At 38.4% G+C, this 17,518-nt stretch overlaps 1 protein-coding gene across 2 annotated transcripts; it reads left to right on the top strand.

The window, feature by feature from the left end:
• The first annotated feature begins 1,320 nt into the window (after positions 1-1,320).
• Positions 1,321-15,740, top strand: zpld1a (zona pellucida-like domain containing 1a). Of its 2 annotated transcripts, none has more exons than XM_080866387.1 (11): positions 1,321-1,608; positions 2,085-2,198; positions 2,621-2,742; positions 3,013-3,194; positions 3,746-3,818; positions 4,260-4,357; positions 10,935-11,015; positions 11,120-11,291; positions 12,625-12,727; positions 13,003-13,032; positions 14,964-15,740. In XM_080866387.1, exons 2-11 carry the CDS (start codon positions 2,093-2,095, stop codon positions 15,137-15,139), a joined length of 1,143 nt encoding a protein of 380 aa, XP_080722513.1. In that variant the 5' UTR covers positions 1,321-1,608; positions 2,085-2,092; the 3' UTR covers positions 15,140-15,740. The 2 variants fall into 2 exon arrangements, with proteins under 2 accessions (XP_080722513.1, XP_080722512.1); XM_080866386.1 differs by having other exon boundaries at positions 2,522-2,742.
• The last annotated feature ends 1,778 nt before the right edge of the window (positions 15,741-17,518 follow it).

Genomic DNA, 17,518 nt, shown 5'->3' with positions numbered 1-17,518 from the left:
AGAACTGTCCAGAATTCTTTGTAGAATTCTGCAGGAAAACTGTCTGGACCTGGAGCGTTATTATTGGGCATACTTATCAGGGCTTCTGGAGTTCCCCTGGTGTCAGTAGCAAATCCAGTGCCATTGCTTGACGGTCTAATAATTTTGGAAGAGTTACGTTGCCAAGAAACTGGTCAATTTCATTTTTAGACGGGTTCATTTGTGGTGACTATAAAGTTTCATAGAAATCCCTAAAAATGTTGTTTATTCTTTCAGGTTCATATATTGTGTTCCCAGATAAATCTTTAACAGCACATATAGTTGTTTTTTCTTTATTTATTTTTAACTGGTTAGCTAGAAATCAACCGGATTTGTTACTGTTCAAAGTTCTGCAAGCAGTCTTTGAACTAGGAAATGATTTTTTCTTTTTTATTAATAATTTCAATTCTAGTTTTGTCTTGCATATTTTGTTTGGTATTTCCTGATATTGTTTCCTGATATATTCCAATATACTGTTTGATTATATTTGTGGACTGACAATTACGCTGAGTTCCTGTTGTGTTGAGCCTTTTTTCATATTCTTAAATTCTTGTTTTAATAGTCTAAAGTTGTGGACTGTGCACACTGGCTGTGTATTTTTGTGATGTAACCAAACCTTTTCTGTCCCTCTCAAAAAGCCCAAGGAATCACAAGAACAAAGACTTTTTTTCTTAGCTGCAGACTTCCTAATGTACAGCCTCAACAAGATATTTTGTGGACTGGAGAAGTATGAAGGTGATACAACTCAGCAGACTACACCTGATTAAACAGATTAATTTGTGCAAAAGAAGAATGCTTTTTAGCTTTAGCACCAAAAATGTGTCCTTTTTTCCCCCCAATAGGCCTAGAGTGAGAAGTTTCCTAAAAATTCAAACCGCAATGTCCTGTCCTCGTGTTCCACATACATTTATATTCATATTTCAACTGGCTAATCCCATGAAACTCCACAAATTTAGCTTTCTTTTACTTTGCCATGTGGTGAGGGTCCTGTGACCAGGAGTCAAAATTTGGGATCAGGTATGCAGTCACAGGCAGCTTGCAGCCCCACCTACCAGATTGCCTGCTGTTGTGTTGACTGAGAACTGCAGCAGACAAAGAATGAAAAAGCATGGATTCCCTGGGCCAAAGGCCCGCACAGTGGGCTTTGCACTCCCTGACTGGCCTAGAGAGAAAGGAATGGCTCAGTCAGCAAGCCAAGGCCACTGAAGCGATGAAAAGATAATTCAACACCCCCACCCCCACCCCCCCAGCTCCTGGACCTCATGCAGCGTCAAACCATTTGTGAGCAGTGACAGAGCCAGATTGGGCCGAAAGGATATGAGTGGGAAACTTCAAAACCTGCTCATATTTCTGTGGATGTGAAAGGATTTGTATAACACATTCAGTTTTGATGGACTTTCCCATGTTCAATCCAGACAACCCTTTTTGTTGACACGTTCAAATAATGAATCTGTTATGTGTATGGTCCCTTTTTCCCTCCTGCTCATGAGTTCTGTTTCTAGTTGTCAGGTAGGGATGCTGTGCAGACCACTCCATCGTCTGTCCCAGGCTTATGGAGAACCGCTCACTTGCTGGCTGCCAGGAACCAGGGTGAGTAGTTCTCCCTCTCACAGAACAACTGTTTGCTTTTGTAGGTGAGGGTTTTATTAACTACATAATCTGCTACAAACTAGTTTTAATTTAACAGTTTCCAGAGGACTTTCAATCATTGTAATTGTCACTGAGGCCTCATTTAAAACTGTATCAGTTTCTTATAACTTGCCAAAGCTGTGGGTGCTCAGTGAATGTATTTGGTAGGAATATAAAAAATGTTCAACTTAAGGGAAAACTGTAAATCTTCCCTCCTGCCATTAGTGCATGTAAAACAGATTTTACTTTCTGTCTTCCTACATGAGACGTTGTATTTTCTAAAGTGAAAAATGAATTTTAATTAAGTTTTATTTATATAGTGGCAATTCACAACAACAGTTGCCTCGGTGCACTTTATACTGTAAGGTAAAGACCCCACAATATAAAACAAATGGTGTTGATTGGATTATTCACATTACATTATTGATCTGTTTCAGGTGCTGAAATGGAACATATATTTGTCATTTTTTTAATGTTTAGTAAGGCCTTTTCAGTTGGAGCTCAATTCAATGGATACAACTGTGATGCAAATTTTCACAGCCGCTTCCCTGGTGAGGACTTAAAGACTTTTGTTTTGTGAATAACTGAATAGAAATTATGTTAACATTCTAAAAATGTGAAAAAAATTCTTTTGGACTACCTACATGTTCCAAAGATGAGGTGATAAGTTTTTTGGACACCAGTATTATGACATACAAAACTAAATGTTACAGACTGTAATCCCAGAAGCTAAATCTTTTTTTTTTCTTTTTTTTTTGGGGGGGGGGGGGGGAGAGAGAGAGAGAGAGAGCGAGAGAGAGAGAAATGTACTATTGTAAAATACACAATTTATGTACATATTTATGTACATTAGATTTTTTGGCTTCTTTTCCAGCTGAGAGAGATATCAGTGTATACTGTGGGGTCCAGACCATTACCCTCAAGATCAATTTTTGCCCTGTTCTCTTCTCTGGCTACACTGACACCGACCTAGCCCTTAATGGTCGCCATGGAGATGCCCACTGCAGAGGCTTTATCAATAACAACACCTTCCCCACTGTTGTAATCTTTAGCATCAGCCTGGCAACACTTGAGTCCTGTGGTAATTCTTTGGTGGTAAGAAAAACATTTTCTTTTTTGTATTAACTGCTCTTACTAAATTACACACACACACACACACACACACACACACACACACACACACACACACACACACATATATATATATATATATATATAGAGAGAGAGAGAGAGAGAGATATGTACTTCAATCAAGCTTTTCTTGATCTTGAGAACTTTTCTTTTTATCCTGCACAATGTCCAACCCTTCTTATCTTAGTAAAAGAGCTGGAGCAGGAATTTTACTCACACTGATGTTGCTTACAGGTGTTAACTGCTCAAGGACCCAATGCTTATGGGAACCTGTCCCTGGTGCAGATTGGAAACATATCAGGGTATATTGATACACCAGACCCTCCAACCATCATCAGCTACCTGCCAGGTCTGCTGTATAAGTTTAGCTGCAGCTACCCATTGGAATACCTAGTCAACAATACACAGCTGGCCTCGTAAGTCTCACTCATACCTTTAAGCTTGTTTGATACCGTGATCCTATATACATGTAAGTTTCAATCATTATATCAATTGGCAGACAAAAAAAGAAGCAGTTTAATAATAAGTTAATAATAACAATAAAAAAAAAATAACAACAATATTAATAAAAGCAATACTAATAATAATAATGAAAATTTATAATATAAAGTTATTAAGTTCCACACAATACAACAGAATTTTTTTTTGTTGTTGTTTTCATGAAATACAACCCAAACACAGTTTGTTACATATTTTCAGATTTTAGGTCCTCGACCCCACAAAAAGTCCAATTCAGATTACATATATTAACTTCTAAAAGGAGATATTGGAAATGTTTGGTCAGGAAAGTGTATATGTTAACCTGAAAGAGTGACGTATAGGCATGGTTTTAAAGACAAGGATTCCTCAATGTTATGTAAATTTTAATATAAAAATGTAATTTTAAAATACTGATGCTACCATAATTACTGTTAACTTTCATAATGTTTTAGGTACTTACTTCTTTTTTCCTTTATCTTGACTGTAGGTCATCAGCTGCAATCTCAGTGAAGGAAAGCAATGGCACTTTCATTAGCACATTGAATCTCCTGCTTTATAATGTAAGTTCACAACAGTGAGTTATAAATGTTCATTTGTGTTTTACAGGTGATCTTAGTCTGTTGCACCAAAGATAAAGCCATACTTGTATGCATAAAGTGAACATAAAGAAACTCTGCATCTATGTAAAGTTGATCTCTACCTCTTACAGATGTATGCATCAATTGTCCATGTACAAAAGAAGAATGATGCCAGATTCCCAGAAATTCTTGTTATACAGTTGATGTAAAAAGCAAATTATTGCTAATACTGTAATTATACAAACGTATACTAAATTTACTCTTACTCTTACCCTAAATCCACTTGAATTAAACACTAGGGCTACATCGAATTATTTAGAAAATAAATGTCTAAAAAGCAAATAAATCACTGTCAGTTGGGTGGACGCGAAGAGCCATGTAATATCACATCTATGCTTAAATGACAATTTGCTTTTTATACAGGACTCATCATATATTCAGCAGTTGTCCATCCCAATGGCAGGACTGACCCTGAAGACACGCATATTTGCAGCTGTAAAAGCCACTAATCTGGATAGAAGGTATTCAGTCACAATGTAGCCTTTCAGCCTAAATATGCCACCCACACGATGACTCATTAAACTATGATACATGATGACTTTCATCTGTGCATAAAAGCACTGAATATGTTAAAATAATACATTGACATTATTCATTGTAAATGAACTGATTCTTATATAGTATTTTTCTAGTTTAGCGCTCAAACCTCCTTATACAACATGCCTCATTCACCGTCTAATGTTCACACTTCAATGACTGTACTGTAGAGCAACTTGGGGTTCAGTGTTCTGCCTTCTGATTGGTAGATGACCTTCTCTACCTCCTGAGCAACAGACGTCCAGCTTACATTACCTAGTATTCTTAAGTGTTCTCATATCAAAGTACTAATCAGGCCCACCTGTGCTTAGCTTCTGTCTTCAGATGAGATACATGACCCCCCCCCCCCCTCACGCACACACACACACGCATGCATGTTGGGTTAACTGATAATTCTGTTTTGGGCTCTGAAAGCTAGGATAGGCTCCAGCACCCTGTGACCCTTAACTGTATAAACAGCTAAGAAAATGGTCTCTCGGCATAAAATAAAAGGCTACATTTATGTTATTTCTAACATAGATGTAAATGTAATTTCTAATTTTCATGTTCGTTTATAGTCAGTGTTGAGGAGTAAACCTACGCATACGGATCAGTATTTAAGGTTTGACTCTCATCGTCCACTGGAGCATAAACAACATAGAGCCAACACCATCCCCGCAGACACAGTGGCCAGGGAAGCAGAAGAACATCACATCAAGAAGGCCCTGAGGAAATGTGGTTATCCCAGCTGGACATTTGTCAAAGCTGGGAAGGCGCCTAAAGAAAGCTCCAGCCGATCAAGGAGAGAAGGACAACTGCTGACTAAGCGAAAGCCTGTAGTTATCCCATACATGTCAGGAGTATCGAAATACTTGAGACGCATTTTCTAAACACTGCGTCTCTGTGGCTTTTAAACCGCAAAACACGCTGCGCCAAAAATTGGTCCACCCCAAGGATGGGGTCCCCCAGAACAGAGTAACTAAGGCTACGTTCACACTGCAGGTGAAATCGCATCAAATCCGACTTTTCTGACCCTATGCAACCCATGGTATGACAGCGTGAACAGCACAAATCCGATATTTTCAAATCCAACCTGGGTCACTTTCGTATGTGGTACTGAATCCGATACACAACTGATGTTTGAGAAAGCGACTGCTGTTTGAATGGTCATGTTGCATTAAATCCGTCTTTTACGTTGCTGACACAAGACAGACGCCAATTATCAGCGCCGGTGAAGCACCCCAGAAGACGTGAACGCTTCCTGGCCATCCAGTGTAGATGTTAGTGAAACTGTTGAGAAGACAACGCTGGACAAACGTGAACATTTTATTTGTACTGTATAATCTGCAGATTCTGACAGAAATCTGCAACTATCCTTTGAAGCACCACTCCTCTCTTAAACAGCAATAAGGATAATTATTAAGCCATATGAAAATAACAAAATAACTTTATAACTTAAAACAAAACTGGGTGATCAATCAGTGATCACTGTCAGCCTCTCTCGGCTTTTATTAACACTAATCTTTTTAAAGCTCAGTTTTTAAAACCTTACGATGTAAGTACAGCCCAGCCCATACAGCAGTATATGAATGACTAACCTGGTATTGTGGATGGATTATCTCAGTTGTTCTCCTGGCTGAAGTTTGGTCTGTTTACAGCATCCTGCCATGCGATTACATTTGTTCCTGACCACCAAGAATCCTCACGTTAACTTTTATTGAGTTGAAAAAAGCGTGTTTATATTATGCTCATATAGCCGTGTCGCTAGCGGTCACGTAGCACATCGTTATATACCAGCTAGCCAAACTTAAGTAACCCTACAAACGTCAATGCTGTTTAGTTTTCTGTCTTCATTTATGTCGGAGCTGTACGTTTGAATTTGTTTCCAAAATCCCTCAGTCAGGACATGCTATATTACTGGCATTATTAATATTTAGAAGGAAGCTAGTGAGCTAACTTCCTGCTAATTTCTAACTCCGTTAAATGTCATAAATTCCGTTTTCATGGATGCCTGGATGTTAAAATGAGTTGTTACACCTGGTAGAGCAGAACGCTGATCATTTTATTACAGATGAAAGACTTAAGACAGTTTTTCAACTCTCGGTGATGCCACAGTGATTGTTTGATTTATGGACCCACACTGGAGTTGAGCCCAGACAAGGCTAGTGACGTCAGACTTAAAGACCAGGGCCATCAGTCAAACAATACTGTTTGGTCTGGGTCTAAACAGAGCGCGTTGTGTGTAACATAGAAACATCAGTTTCTATGGGCCGAAGGTTTTTTTCTTTTTTGTAACGGTATAAACAATGAAAGGTGGTGGATTGGCCAGATGGTGGCCGATGTGTAAAAATAAGTCAGTTGTTTGGTGGTGGCTATGGCGGAGCTTTCACAGAGGCCAGCAGGTGGAAAGGGGAGGCAGGAGAAGGAGAGACCCGAGGCGGCCGCTGTGTCCAAGTGTCAGGTGAACTGACACTTGGACTGACACTAAGAAGTTATGAACTGCAGTCTATCTGGGTCAGATATAAACCAAGTTTAGGTGGAGTTTATTCTTTGCAGAAAAGTTTGCAGAACTACGAACGCAGCTGGAATCCACAGCTGTGCGTGTTCATGGAGCTTGCATTTTCACCTGCTGGACATCACTACCTGACAAGGTTAACTGTCTTCAGAACATTGCAGAGGCCTTGACAGTAATTGGTTCTACATATCTGTGTGAGCAGATTTTCTCTACACGAAGAGTGTCCTCAGGTCTGAATGCTGGACACTCGGAGACCTGTGTCTCTGAGTGGGAGACCAGAGATCACATTAATATGTGTATCCCTGTATTAACAAACATGCCATATTGGCCCAGTTTATTTTTCTTATCATTGTTGTGAGGAGACCACAAATAGCATTTGCACTTTCTGTTGTACAGTTCATTTGCTGTTATGAAGTTCTTGTTATGGATAAAAAGTTTCTTTTTTTGTTTCAAAATAGCTGATAACTATTCGCTGATAGCTGCAAACATCTGTGAACAAATATAATTCTATAAAGTTGTTTTATATAGTGTGTAACTGTTAATATAGAGCGTTATTAAATTTATTGCTAATGCAATCAAATGGCACATTGACTTCTGAGGAAATTTTAGATGGCACTCATCATCAGAAAGGTTGCCTATCCCTGGTTTATAAGATTGGGGAAACCTGCAGTCATCTGAGACTGAAGAAGTCACTTGGATGAGTGACAAAACGTTTCTCCCACTTTAAAAGCTACGTCCAGATTAAGAGAACCAACTTTTGGAGATACACACAGAATAGTTTCCTATATGAGATTGGTGCAAAAAGTGCAGCCTTATCTAATGTCCATCCTACTGTTACTCATTTTATATTAAGATTTAAAAATCTAGTTGGTACTGTTATGGTGAGTAACCTTCAGTAATAGTTATTAAATCACAAAGCAATAGTACATTCATGTAGTTGTAAAAAGCATGATAATATATTAAGTACTCCAAAGTATTCAGAATACATTACTTTCATTGAGTAACATAACAGAATACATTACAAAATACATTTTGGGGCAAGTATTCTGTAATCTGTAGTGGAATACATGATAAAAGTAACCTTCCCAACACTGTTTATAGTTTAAGTTCAATGAAGCGAGACACAATTTTAACCAAAAATCCAGAAAAAAATCCCCACATTACATAAAATTATAAATGGATTTTCATATAATTGAGTTAAGTATGCATTTGAATCCCTACAATCTAGATGAAATTCTGGCTCCCAGAGATTAGATTACAATCAATTAATCAGTTTCAGAAACAGATACAGACCACCAATCAATTACAGATAGTCAGCTTATTATGTTTATAAAGCACACTTGCCCACAGAATAAAAAATCTTTAATTCCAACTTCTTCCACTACCATGGAGAAGACCAAAGAGCTGTCAGAGTTTGTCATGAGCAAGACTGTAGATCTGCATGTGGCTCAAATGACCATCAGCAAGAAGTTAGATAAGAAGGTGACAACAGCTGGTGCAGTTAATTAGATATGGAAGAAAGGCCATCAATCACCCTCTATCTGGAGCTCCATACAAGTTGTTGTCTCATGGGGTGAGGAGGATCATGAGAAAGATGGGACATTAGCCCAAAACTATGAACTTGTTAATGATGTGAAGGCAGCTGGAACCACAGTCACCAAAAACATAATTGGTAACACACTGCACTATATTGGACAGGTCTGGCATTGCCTACACCTGCTCACCCTGCTCAAGACAGCCTTGAACATCTAAATGTTTCAGAGAAGACTTAGGACAAAGTGCTGTGGTAGGATGAAAACAAACTCAAGCTCTTTGGCATCAACTTGTCACACCGTGTTTGGAGGAAGCAAAATACTAAATATCACCAAAAGAAGGTACAGTCAAGCTACAGGACAGGCATAGACATCGCGTCGGATCATCTGGTAGTCATGCTGTGGAGCTGTTTTTATGCTAATGGATGACTTCACTATATTAACAAGCCAATAGGCTGTAAAATTTTGGATTAGAGCGTCCTTCTCTCAACCAGAACACTAAAAATGAATCATGGATCACGGGGCGATCGTGGCTCAAGAGTTGGGAGTTTGCCTTGTAATCGGAAGGTTGCTGGTTCGAGCCCCGGCTTGGACAGTCTCGGTCGTTGTGTCCTTGGGCAAGACACTTCACCTGTTGCCTACTGGTGGTGGTCAGAGGGCCCGGTGGCGCCAGTGTCCGACAGCCTCGCCTCTGTCAGTGCGCCCCAGGGTGGCTGTGGCTACAGTGTAGCTTGCCATCACCAGTGTGTGAATGGGTGGATGACTGGATATGTAAAGCGCGTTGGGGTCCTCAGGGACTAGTAAAGCGCTATATAAATACAGGCCATTTACAATTTACCATGGATGAGTCTTCCAGCATGACAATGACCAAAAACACAGAATCATGACAACAAAGGAGGGGAGAAAAGGAATCAGCTGAGGAAGTTGAAGCTTTGAGTTGCCAAGAGGCAACCAAGTAACCTAAGGACATGTGCAAGTTTCTGCATAGAGAAATAGGCTTTGATGTATGCAAACCAGGTGACCAACTACAGAAATGTCCTACTTTTGTGCTTGTAAACAAGGGTTTATTTATCAAGTACTGAATCATATTTTTCTCCTGGACACAGTTTGCATTTCACCATGTGCTTTTGTACCATTGCAATCAGTAAATAAATAGTGTCCACAATTTAGCTATAGACCAAACCACAATTTTCTTCCTCCTGCACAAGAAATTATTTAACTTGCGCTGCAATTAGCTGAATCAGCTCAGAGCAAAGGAATAAAAGGGCATATTTGATTGTTGTTGTTGTTCTTCTTCTTCTTTCTGTCCTACCAGTGTGCAGAGACCTGAAGAGCTTTTGTACTAAAACTTTGTAATAAATACAATCCACCCACATACATGCCAACCCTCCCGATTTTTTCCGGGAGAATCCCGAATTTCAGTGACCCTTCCGAAAATCTCCCGAGCAACCATTCTCCTGAATTTCTCCTGATTTTCCACCCGGACAACAAAATTGAATCAGTTCGGCTGAGATTTAAATTATTAGATTAGATTAGATTAGATTAGATTAGATTAGATTAGATTAGATTAATCCCTCAGGAGGGTTCCTCCGGGGTTTTTAGACAGCTGAATAAACGTCAAACAGAAAACGTAATAAACAGAAGTGTGAGATGGTTGAGAATTTATGCCAGCGTCTGGTTTATTTTAGATAGCAAGGAGTAGATGGCAGAGTTTCACACCACCGAGAGAGCTCTTTTATCCGATAAATTAACACTGTAAAGTACCAGTTTTTTGTATATAAATGTATATGTATACCACTTTCTGAGGTCTCAAGTTTGGCAAGTATGCACCAGGGGTGAGAGGGAGTTTCTTTTTTTTTTTTTGCTTGATTGTTTGTTTTTATACAATACTAAAAAATACATAAACAATTTTTAAATGGACTTTATCATGAATTAAATGACCCTTCTGGGATATTGATCTGATCGCAGGTGGGTTTAGCCAGTTTCAGTCTGAGGCTTTAAGAAGAACGTAGCACTTTTTAGACACTTCTTTTTTGTTAGACTGCAAAATCAGCACTGTCTATTAACGTTACTGATGGGTAGGACCAATAACATTAGTTGCTATCTGAATAATAACTTAAGTTAAACTGAGAACATTAATGTATCCACTGGCCAAGTTAACAGTTACCATAACTGTTTAGTATTTTAGTGTTGTGTTGTTGGAATGCCCATCTGCAATGTTGCTCTATGAAGTTGTGTCACACCTAGAGGAGGTAAAGAAGGCACTATTGGTATTGCTACTGTTATAAATAAGCATCCAATTCAATAATGGGTTTTAGTATCCATTATTATCCAAAAATGTTTTTTTTTCACAACTTTGCTCTGGAGGCACCATTTCCACATAAGGCTGCATACTGAAACAGAGTTATCCTAAAACAGGTTGTACCATGTTCTGTTCCTTTGTTCTGCTTTTAATCACATTTTTGTGCAAATTAGATGGAACATTCTAATGGACTACTGTTACACCACACCTTCTGGAAATCCTAATGATGACCTGCGTTACGATCTTTTCTTTAGGTAACTCCAGTACAATAACAGGCCCATGATTGTGTAAAACTCTGACTCCGACTATCCTTGACAATGTTTTAATAGTCTTTTCTAATGTTGCTTTTCTGAACTAGTTGTGAAAAAGACCCCCAGACCACAGTGTTTGAGAATGGGAAGAGCCAGATGGGTCGTTTTGCCTTTGAAGTATTCCGCTTTGTAAAGCACAAGAACCAGAAGATGTCCACTGTCTTCCTACACTGTGTCACCAAGCTGTGCCGAGCAGATGATTGTGCAATGCTGATGCCAGTGAGATTGGATACTGACACACTCACACATAAAAAAAAATCTTGAGATAAAATATAACACAATAATCTTGTTAGAGTCACCTTCATTTCAAAATGGAAAACTCCATTGACATTATTATTATTATTATTATTATTATTATTATTATTATTATTATTACTTAGGTTAAAATACGTAAGCTCATTTACAAATTCTTAAAAACAATTGGGAAATACTTCTACTGTACATTCTTTTCCATTACAGTTTATACCTCTCATAGTTTTTTATATTCACTCTACATTCAAAGGGTAAGTATACGTTTATTTGAATTAATAAATACTAGTTCCATTATGTTTTCCTACAAAGCATATACTGCATCATTGCATCTAATTTAATATTAATTATAGAAATAGTTTATTTCTTGAATATAAACATCAGCTTCACTTCAGCATTCATAAATTCAGTTCTTCAAGTATAGTTAGGTGCTCATAGAAACATTCCTTGTAATCACAATGGGCATTTCGTAAAGCATCTGTATGTGATAAAGGATTCGTTACAAAGCAAAGTTCATTGTAATAAATTTGCTGGAGCTAATCTGATGCTTCAGTATACAGTGTTAGATGAATGTCCACCTCTTCTCACCGCAACCAATCGCAGCAGATGACCGCCCCTCCCTGAGCCTGGTTCTGCTGGAACTTTCTTCCTATTAAAAGAGAGTTTTTCCTTCCCACTGTCACTAAAGAGTTGCTCATAGAAGCAATTAGTTGACCAGATTACATTCATATTTCTTCAGACTAAGTGACTGTCTGACTTTCCAAACAGACTGAGATTTCCAAATGGTCCTTCCATAGAGTCTAACAGACAGCAGTACCGTTATTGAACAGTGGTGAGGGCACAGCAGTTACAAGATATAACAGGTTATTAGCCTACATTCCTCATTTTTCAGACAGTACGATGTCTTGAAAGACACCTGAGCATCTAGATTTCATGTTTCACCATGAATCATCATGGAGCATTGTGGAGCGACTAGAGTGGAAGAAAACAGGTCTACTTTATACAGATGACAAGCTGAGATCAACAGTAGTTGTAACTGAATGATTGATTAGTTCTGTGTCTCCCCATTATACAATAATAAAACTACCAAAAATATTAGAGACTGTTCATTTGAGCAAAGGGGATCAAATCATTATTTCCCTCACTGCAGAATAAGGGGTTAGATATTCCTCCGATATCAAATTGGACACATATCTTGGCAACATCGATGGGTTATATTAGTAGTCTGTGTCCTGAATTCCTCATCATAAGAACATACACCACATGAGAGAGGACTCATTCTTTCTGTGTAATATTTTCATAGATCTGTGGCAGCAGGAAAAAGAGAGATGTCTCTGATGGAAAGGGATCAAATGCTGCATCTGGAAACGCCATCCTGACTGCTGGGCCTATCATAACTCGGAGTGGTATAGTTTAATAACACTCTCGCCTAACATTTCCACAGCTGAATAATTTTTACTGATTATCCAATGTATTACAAGACACTAATGTATGTCAAAATCCAAGATTTGACACCTAAATGTTGACTAAAGTTGCAAGCTTGTCTGGGTGACCTAGGATTTTCAAAACAGTACGTTAGACAAGGCATCCTTGTCTATCGTACTGTATACACGCGAATGAAAGAAACTATATACCATATGGATTACAGTGTGCTGAAATGCCATGTCTTTGTTTTTCACAGATGAAATACCAGCCAATAATTCTCAGCTGGGTAAGTCTTGTCATTCTGTTCAATAAGTGGTATGATGCTTTTGTGTGTTGTTCTACTTTTAAAGGTTATAAGATATTTGTGTTTTCACTGGGAGAAACATTTTCACTCATCCAAGTGACTTCTTTAGTCATAGCTGACTGCAGATTTTCCTACCTTATAAAAAGGACTAACTAACGCACTACTAACTAACAATGGGCTGTAATATCAATTTTATAATCATTAACATGCAAATTGTCATGACTAGGGATGGGTATCGAAAACCGGTTCTTGTTGAGAACCGGTTCCCACTGTTTCAATTCCTTGGAATTGTTTGCCATTTTTGCAAACGATTCCCTTATCAATTCCAGTTGCCCCGAATGACGTCACCACGTTGCGGAGCGTCATTTACCTGGCAGGAAACATGGCGGCTCAAATGCTCAAAAGTTTGATTATACTTTACGAGAACGGATGACAACAGGGCAACTTGCAATACTTGCAAAGTAGACATTTCATTTAAGGGAGGAAACACTACGAATATGCAAAAGCATTTGCTCACAAAACACACGATGACCTTAAATGAATGTCGTGTTTTTAATTCCGCTCCGGACTCGTGAAATCCAACCCAGCAGCAGCGGTAACGTTTGCACGTCCTCTCCCGTTAATGCGGCAGGTAAATAATCAACTAACAGTGCATATTATGTTAGTGCGATCTGCCTTATTACAAAACCTGCCATTACTGTGCGCTGCATTTAGGTGATCATGATGAGAGAGACAGACAGAGTCTGGCTGGCTCAGATGCTGGCAGTTCTCGCTGCAGTCTACTGGTAACGTCTCCTTTCAGGCCAGGATAGACGAATGTCACCGTGCAGTGACTAAGTTTGTGGTAAAAGGCTTGCACCCATTTGCCACAGCAGATGGTAAGTGAATGTGTTTAATTGTAGGCAGGAACATTACTGGATATTCTTGTGTAATTGCTACAGAATAATTGATGTTATACTTTGTTATTGCTACAGAAGAATATTTATTTTATTATTTTACATTTACAATTTTTTTTCCTGGGGACCCTGTGATACCCCATGGAAGGGCCATAGGCTGGATCTCTTAAGATCTCACTGTTGGGTTTGTAAGGCCATGTTACTCCTAAATTTCTATCTCGTTCAAAGAGAAGCTATAAAACAAAGTTCTAAGCTATTCGACCTTAGTGTTCTCCTTTCTAAAAAAGAATCAATAAGAGAATCGATAAAGAATCAAATCGTTAAACAGAATCGAAAATGGAATCGGAATCGTGAAAATCTTATCAATACCCATCCGTAGTCATGACCCTTGATCGCTGGCCATGAGTACCATTAGAAGATTTCCAGCATGTTTGGAATCACAGCATTGTATGGTACATCTTTTACCATTTTACAATGCTACAAATGCATTATGAGCTGGTGAAACCTGCAGCCAGCTGAGACTGAAGAAGTCTGGATGAGTGATGAAATGTTTCCCCAACTGAAAATACTATGTCCAGATGAACAGAATCAAGCTTTGGGATTTCCTTAACTGGATGATTCCACAATAATCTAGACAGGAACATAGCAATATATGCAGCAATATATGACACACTATGTGAGTTACGGCCGGCAATGATCATCAATGTTCAAAAATTTTGGTCTGTTAGAAGTCAGTCTATATGGCTATGCAATGCCTGCGCATACTATATTCCTCAGGATTCATTTTATTGTTCAGCCAGTATATTGCTTTAGTTGTTATTGAAAATCAAATACTGAGCCGGGATGTCTCAATCTGACATTAAAAGTTGTGTCATTTCTCATTGGAATGGCAAAAAAGGTATTAGTGTTTTAACACTCACTGCTATTTGGCATTTTGCATGAACTTAAGAAAAAGCATTGAGAATGTGAAAGACATTTTTACATTTTGGAATGTTTCTTTGTGTTTGTGCTGCTTAGCCCATCTTAAAGCTCCAGTGTTTCACACAAATACAATGACCATCGCACTCATCTCAGGCATGATCATTCTGGGTGTCATGTGCCTATGCTTCTTCATCATGTCCCTCACCCTTCTGAAAGGCAAGAGCGCTCCAGTCGGCACCCTGTCAGGAGTCCGAAACCTAACCTTCAACTGAGTACCTGAACTCACACATTTCTCATCAGTTCAATGCTAACCAAGAATGCAGAACACACGCTGTCTGTGCATGTGGGCATCAAAGAATTTAACTGTTGAAAAAAAATACCTGTTACCAGGTCTGTACAATGAGTATTAGTGCAGGAGTTAAGTAAAACTGGGTTTTGTGTTCCTATCGCACAAAAAGCTAAGCCTCAGCCTGCATATTTTTCATGCAGCTTTAACCCATTAGTGGGGATACTAAAAACTTACTGCAATACCTCAGCTATACAGTTTTCATTGCAGGGTACGGGATCAATTATATGGCTTGCAGTGCATTATATAGTGTATAATAAACATAGCATTTCCTGAGAGAAATGATAGATATTAGAGAGATAGATTTACTTAATCATTTATTAGGAGGTTTTTTTCCCCTAAATATGTATTTCCATCGCTTGATTTAAATATTTTTAGTTACTGTGTTAGCAATAAACTTGATTGTTAAGGATATTTTGTACATGTGCTACCTTATGTATAACTTTTCCTGATATGTGGTTAAAATGCAACTTGATTTGTTCACGAAATGTACAAATTGTCTTCAAACGTCCATGTTGCTAATACTGCACCTTGACTTGTTATTAAAACATACCCATTTGCATATTTCTAAACATAAACTATACATTGCCTCTTAAACACTACTGTGGGATTACAAGAATTGATAAATGACTAGCATTGATATAGCTTGTATTTTTACACTACAATCCACATTTATCCATTCATGCACGCATACATGCACTGCTTGGTCAGATCATACAACACTACTATCCAACACACACAGACACATGAACATCAGGTGAGGTGGAGATTGGGGGTGAGCAAGCAAATGTAAATTTCTGCATTACTAATATACAAACCTGATGTAAAATCAGTTTGATTCCTTATCATAGTCCTTAATAACCTCAAAGACCTCTTTGCTTCATGGAGGGGCTTAACTTCCTCTGGGATCATTTATCATTTTACTGTTTCTTTTAATTTTTATAGAAAACCTAAAGCTAATATAACAGAATAGAATTCATTAAAACATTTTGTTTTGTATATATGGATAATTTTATTTAAACGCTTATGTTCCTGTACTGTGCATCCATGAAACGTAAGACGATTCGATCTGCGTCATTTCCGTCTTGCATTTATTTACTTTCCAGCTCTTTGAAACATCATGGCAAAATGTCGAGGAAAAACACCAAGTTTTTTAAATGGACTAACAATGAGGTGGAATTGTTGCTGCGAGTAACACAAGAGTACAAAGTTGGAAAAGCAAGCGTGAATATAAACTGGGAGACGTACCACAACAAATATGCCGAAATTAACATTCCGTCTTCTTTGAAGAAAAACGTGAAAATGTGGAGCATGTACAAACTTATATTAATCTTTAATAGCGCTATGAAAAATGGGGGAAAAACAAAACTGCTGTACAATGCCATACACCATCTTAGTTGATTGGTTACATGACTGCATCATATGACTAAAATGCGTCATCGTTTTCAAAAGCCTCCGTTTTCGCAATCCACACTGCAGTGTGAAAACAGTGTTTTTAAATTCATCTACAATTTCAAAAAGATCAGTTTTCCTTGACCAAAGAAGCCATCTCAGTGTGCACGGAAGGACAAAACAGAGAGAAAAATATGCGTTTTCAAACGAAAACGTATTAGTGTGGACATGGCCTTAGGCCTGTGAAATACTGGTGACCTTTGAGGGTGTATCTTAAATTTCACCCCATAACAGCTGGGATAGGATCTATCCCAACTGTGACCCAATTCAGGGTCACAGTATTTCTTTTCATAATGCCTATTACATTAATAGTAGGGGGCTATTCCAGAAAGCATGTTCATCAAACTCTGAGTTTGAAAGCAAACTCTAAGTTGATAAACTGTGAGATTGACAACTCTGAGGTTACGTCCACATGTACCCGGGTATTTTTGAAAACGCAGATTTTTCTATGCATTTGCACCTTTCGTCCACACGTAAACGGCATTTTTGGTCACTGAAAACGGAGATTTTTAAAAACTCCGGCCAGGGTGGATATTTTTGAAAACTCAATTTTTGCATTTTGCGTGTGGACGAGAAAAACGGAGAAAATGCAGCGTCAAAGGTGTGCGCATTTTTTGACGTCACACTGTGCGCCACGTTATTGTTTTGGTGAAATGATTTTCTACAATACTGTTACTGTTAATTGTACTCTCTGCAGTGTTTAAATGCTTACATATACACACAGTTACTGTCCCTCCACACATATGACTGGGTTCTGCTTCTATGCCCCAGCTTTGTTTACTTTTTCCCACCGAGGCTTCTAGACTTCTGATTGGCCAACATTTCTGCACGGTTAGCAATATATCGCCACCTG

The sequence above is a fragment of the Rhamphochromis sp. 'chilingali' genome (assembly GCF_963969265.1).
Source record: "Rhamphochromis sp. 'chilingali' genome assembly, chromosome: 19".
NCBI lineage: Eukaryota > Metazoa > Chordata > Actinopteri > Cichliformes > Cichlidae > Rhamphochromis > Rhamphochromis sp. 'chilingali'.
This window is presented reverse-complemented; position numbering and strand designations above follow the sequence as displayed.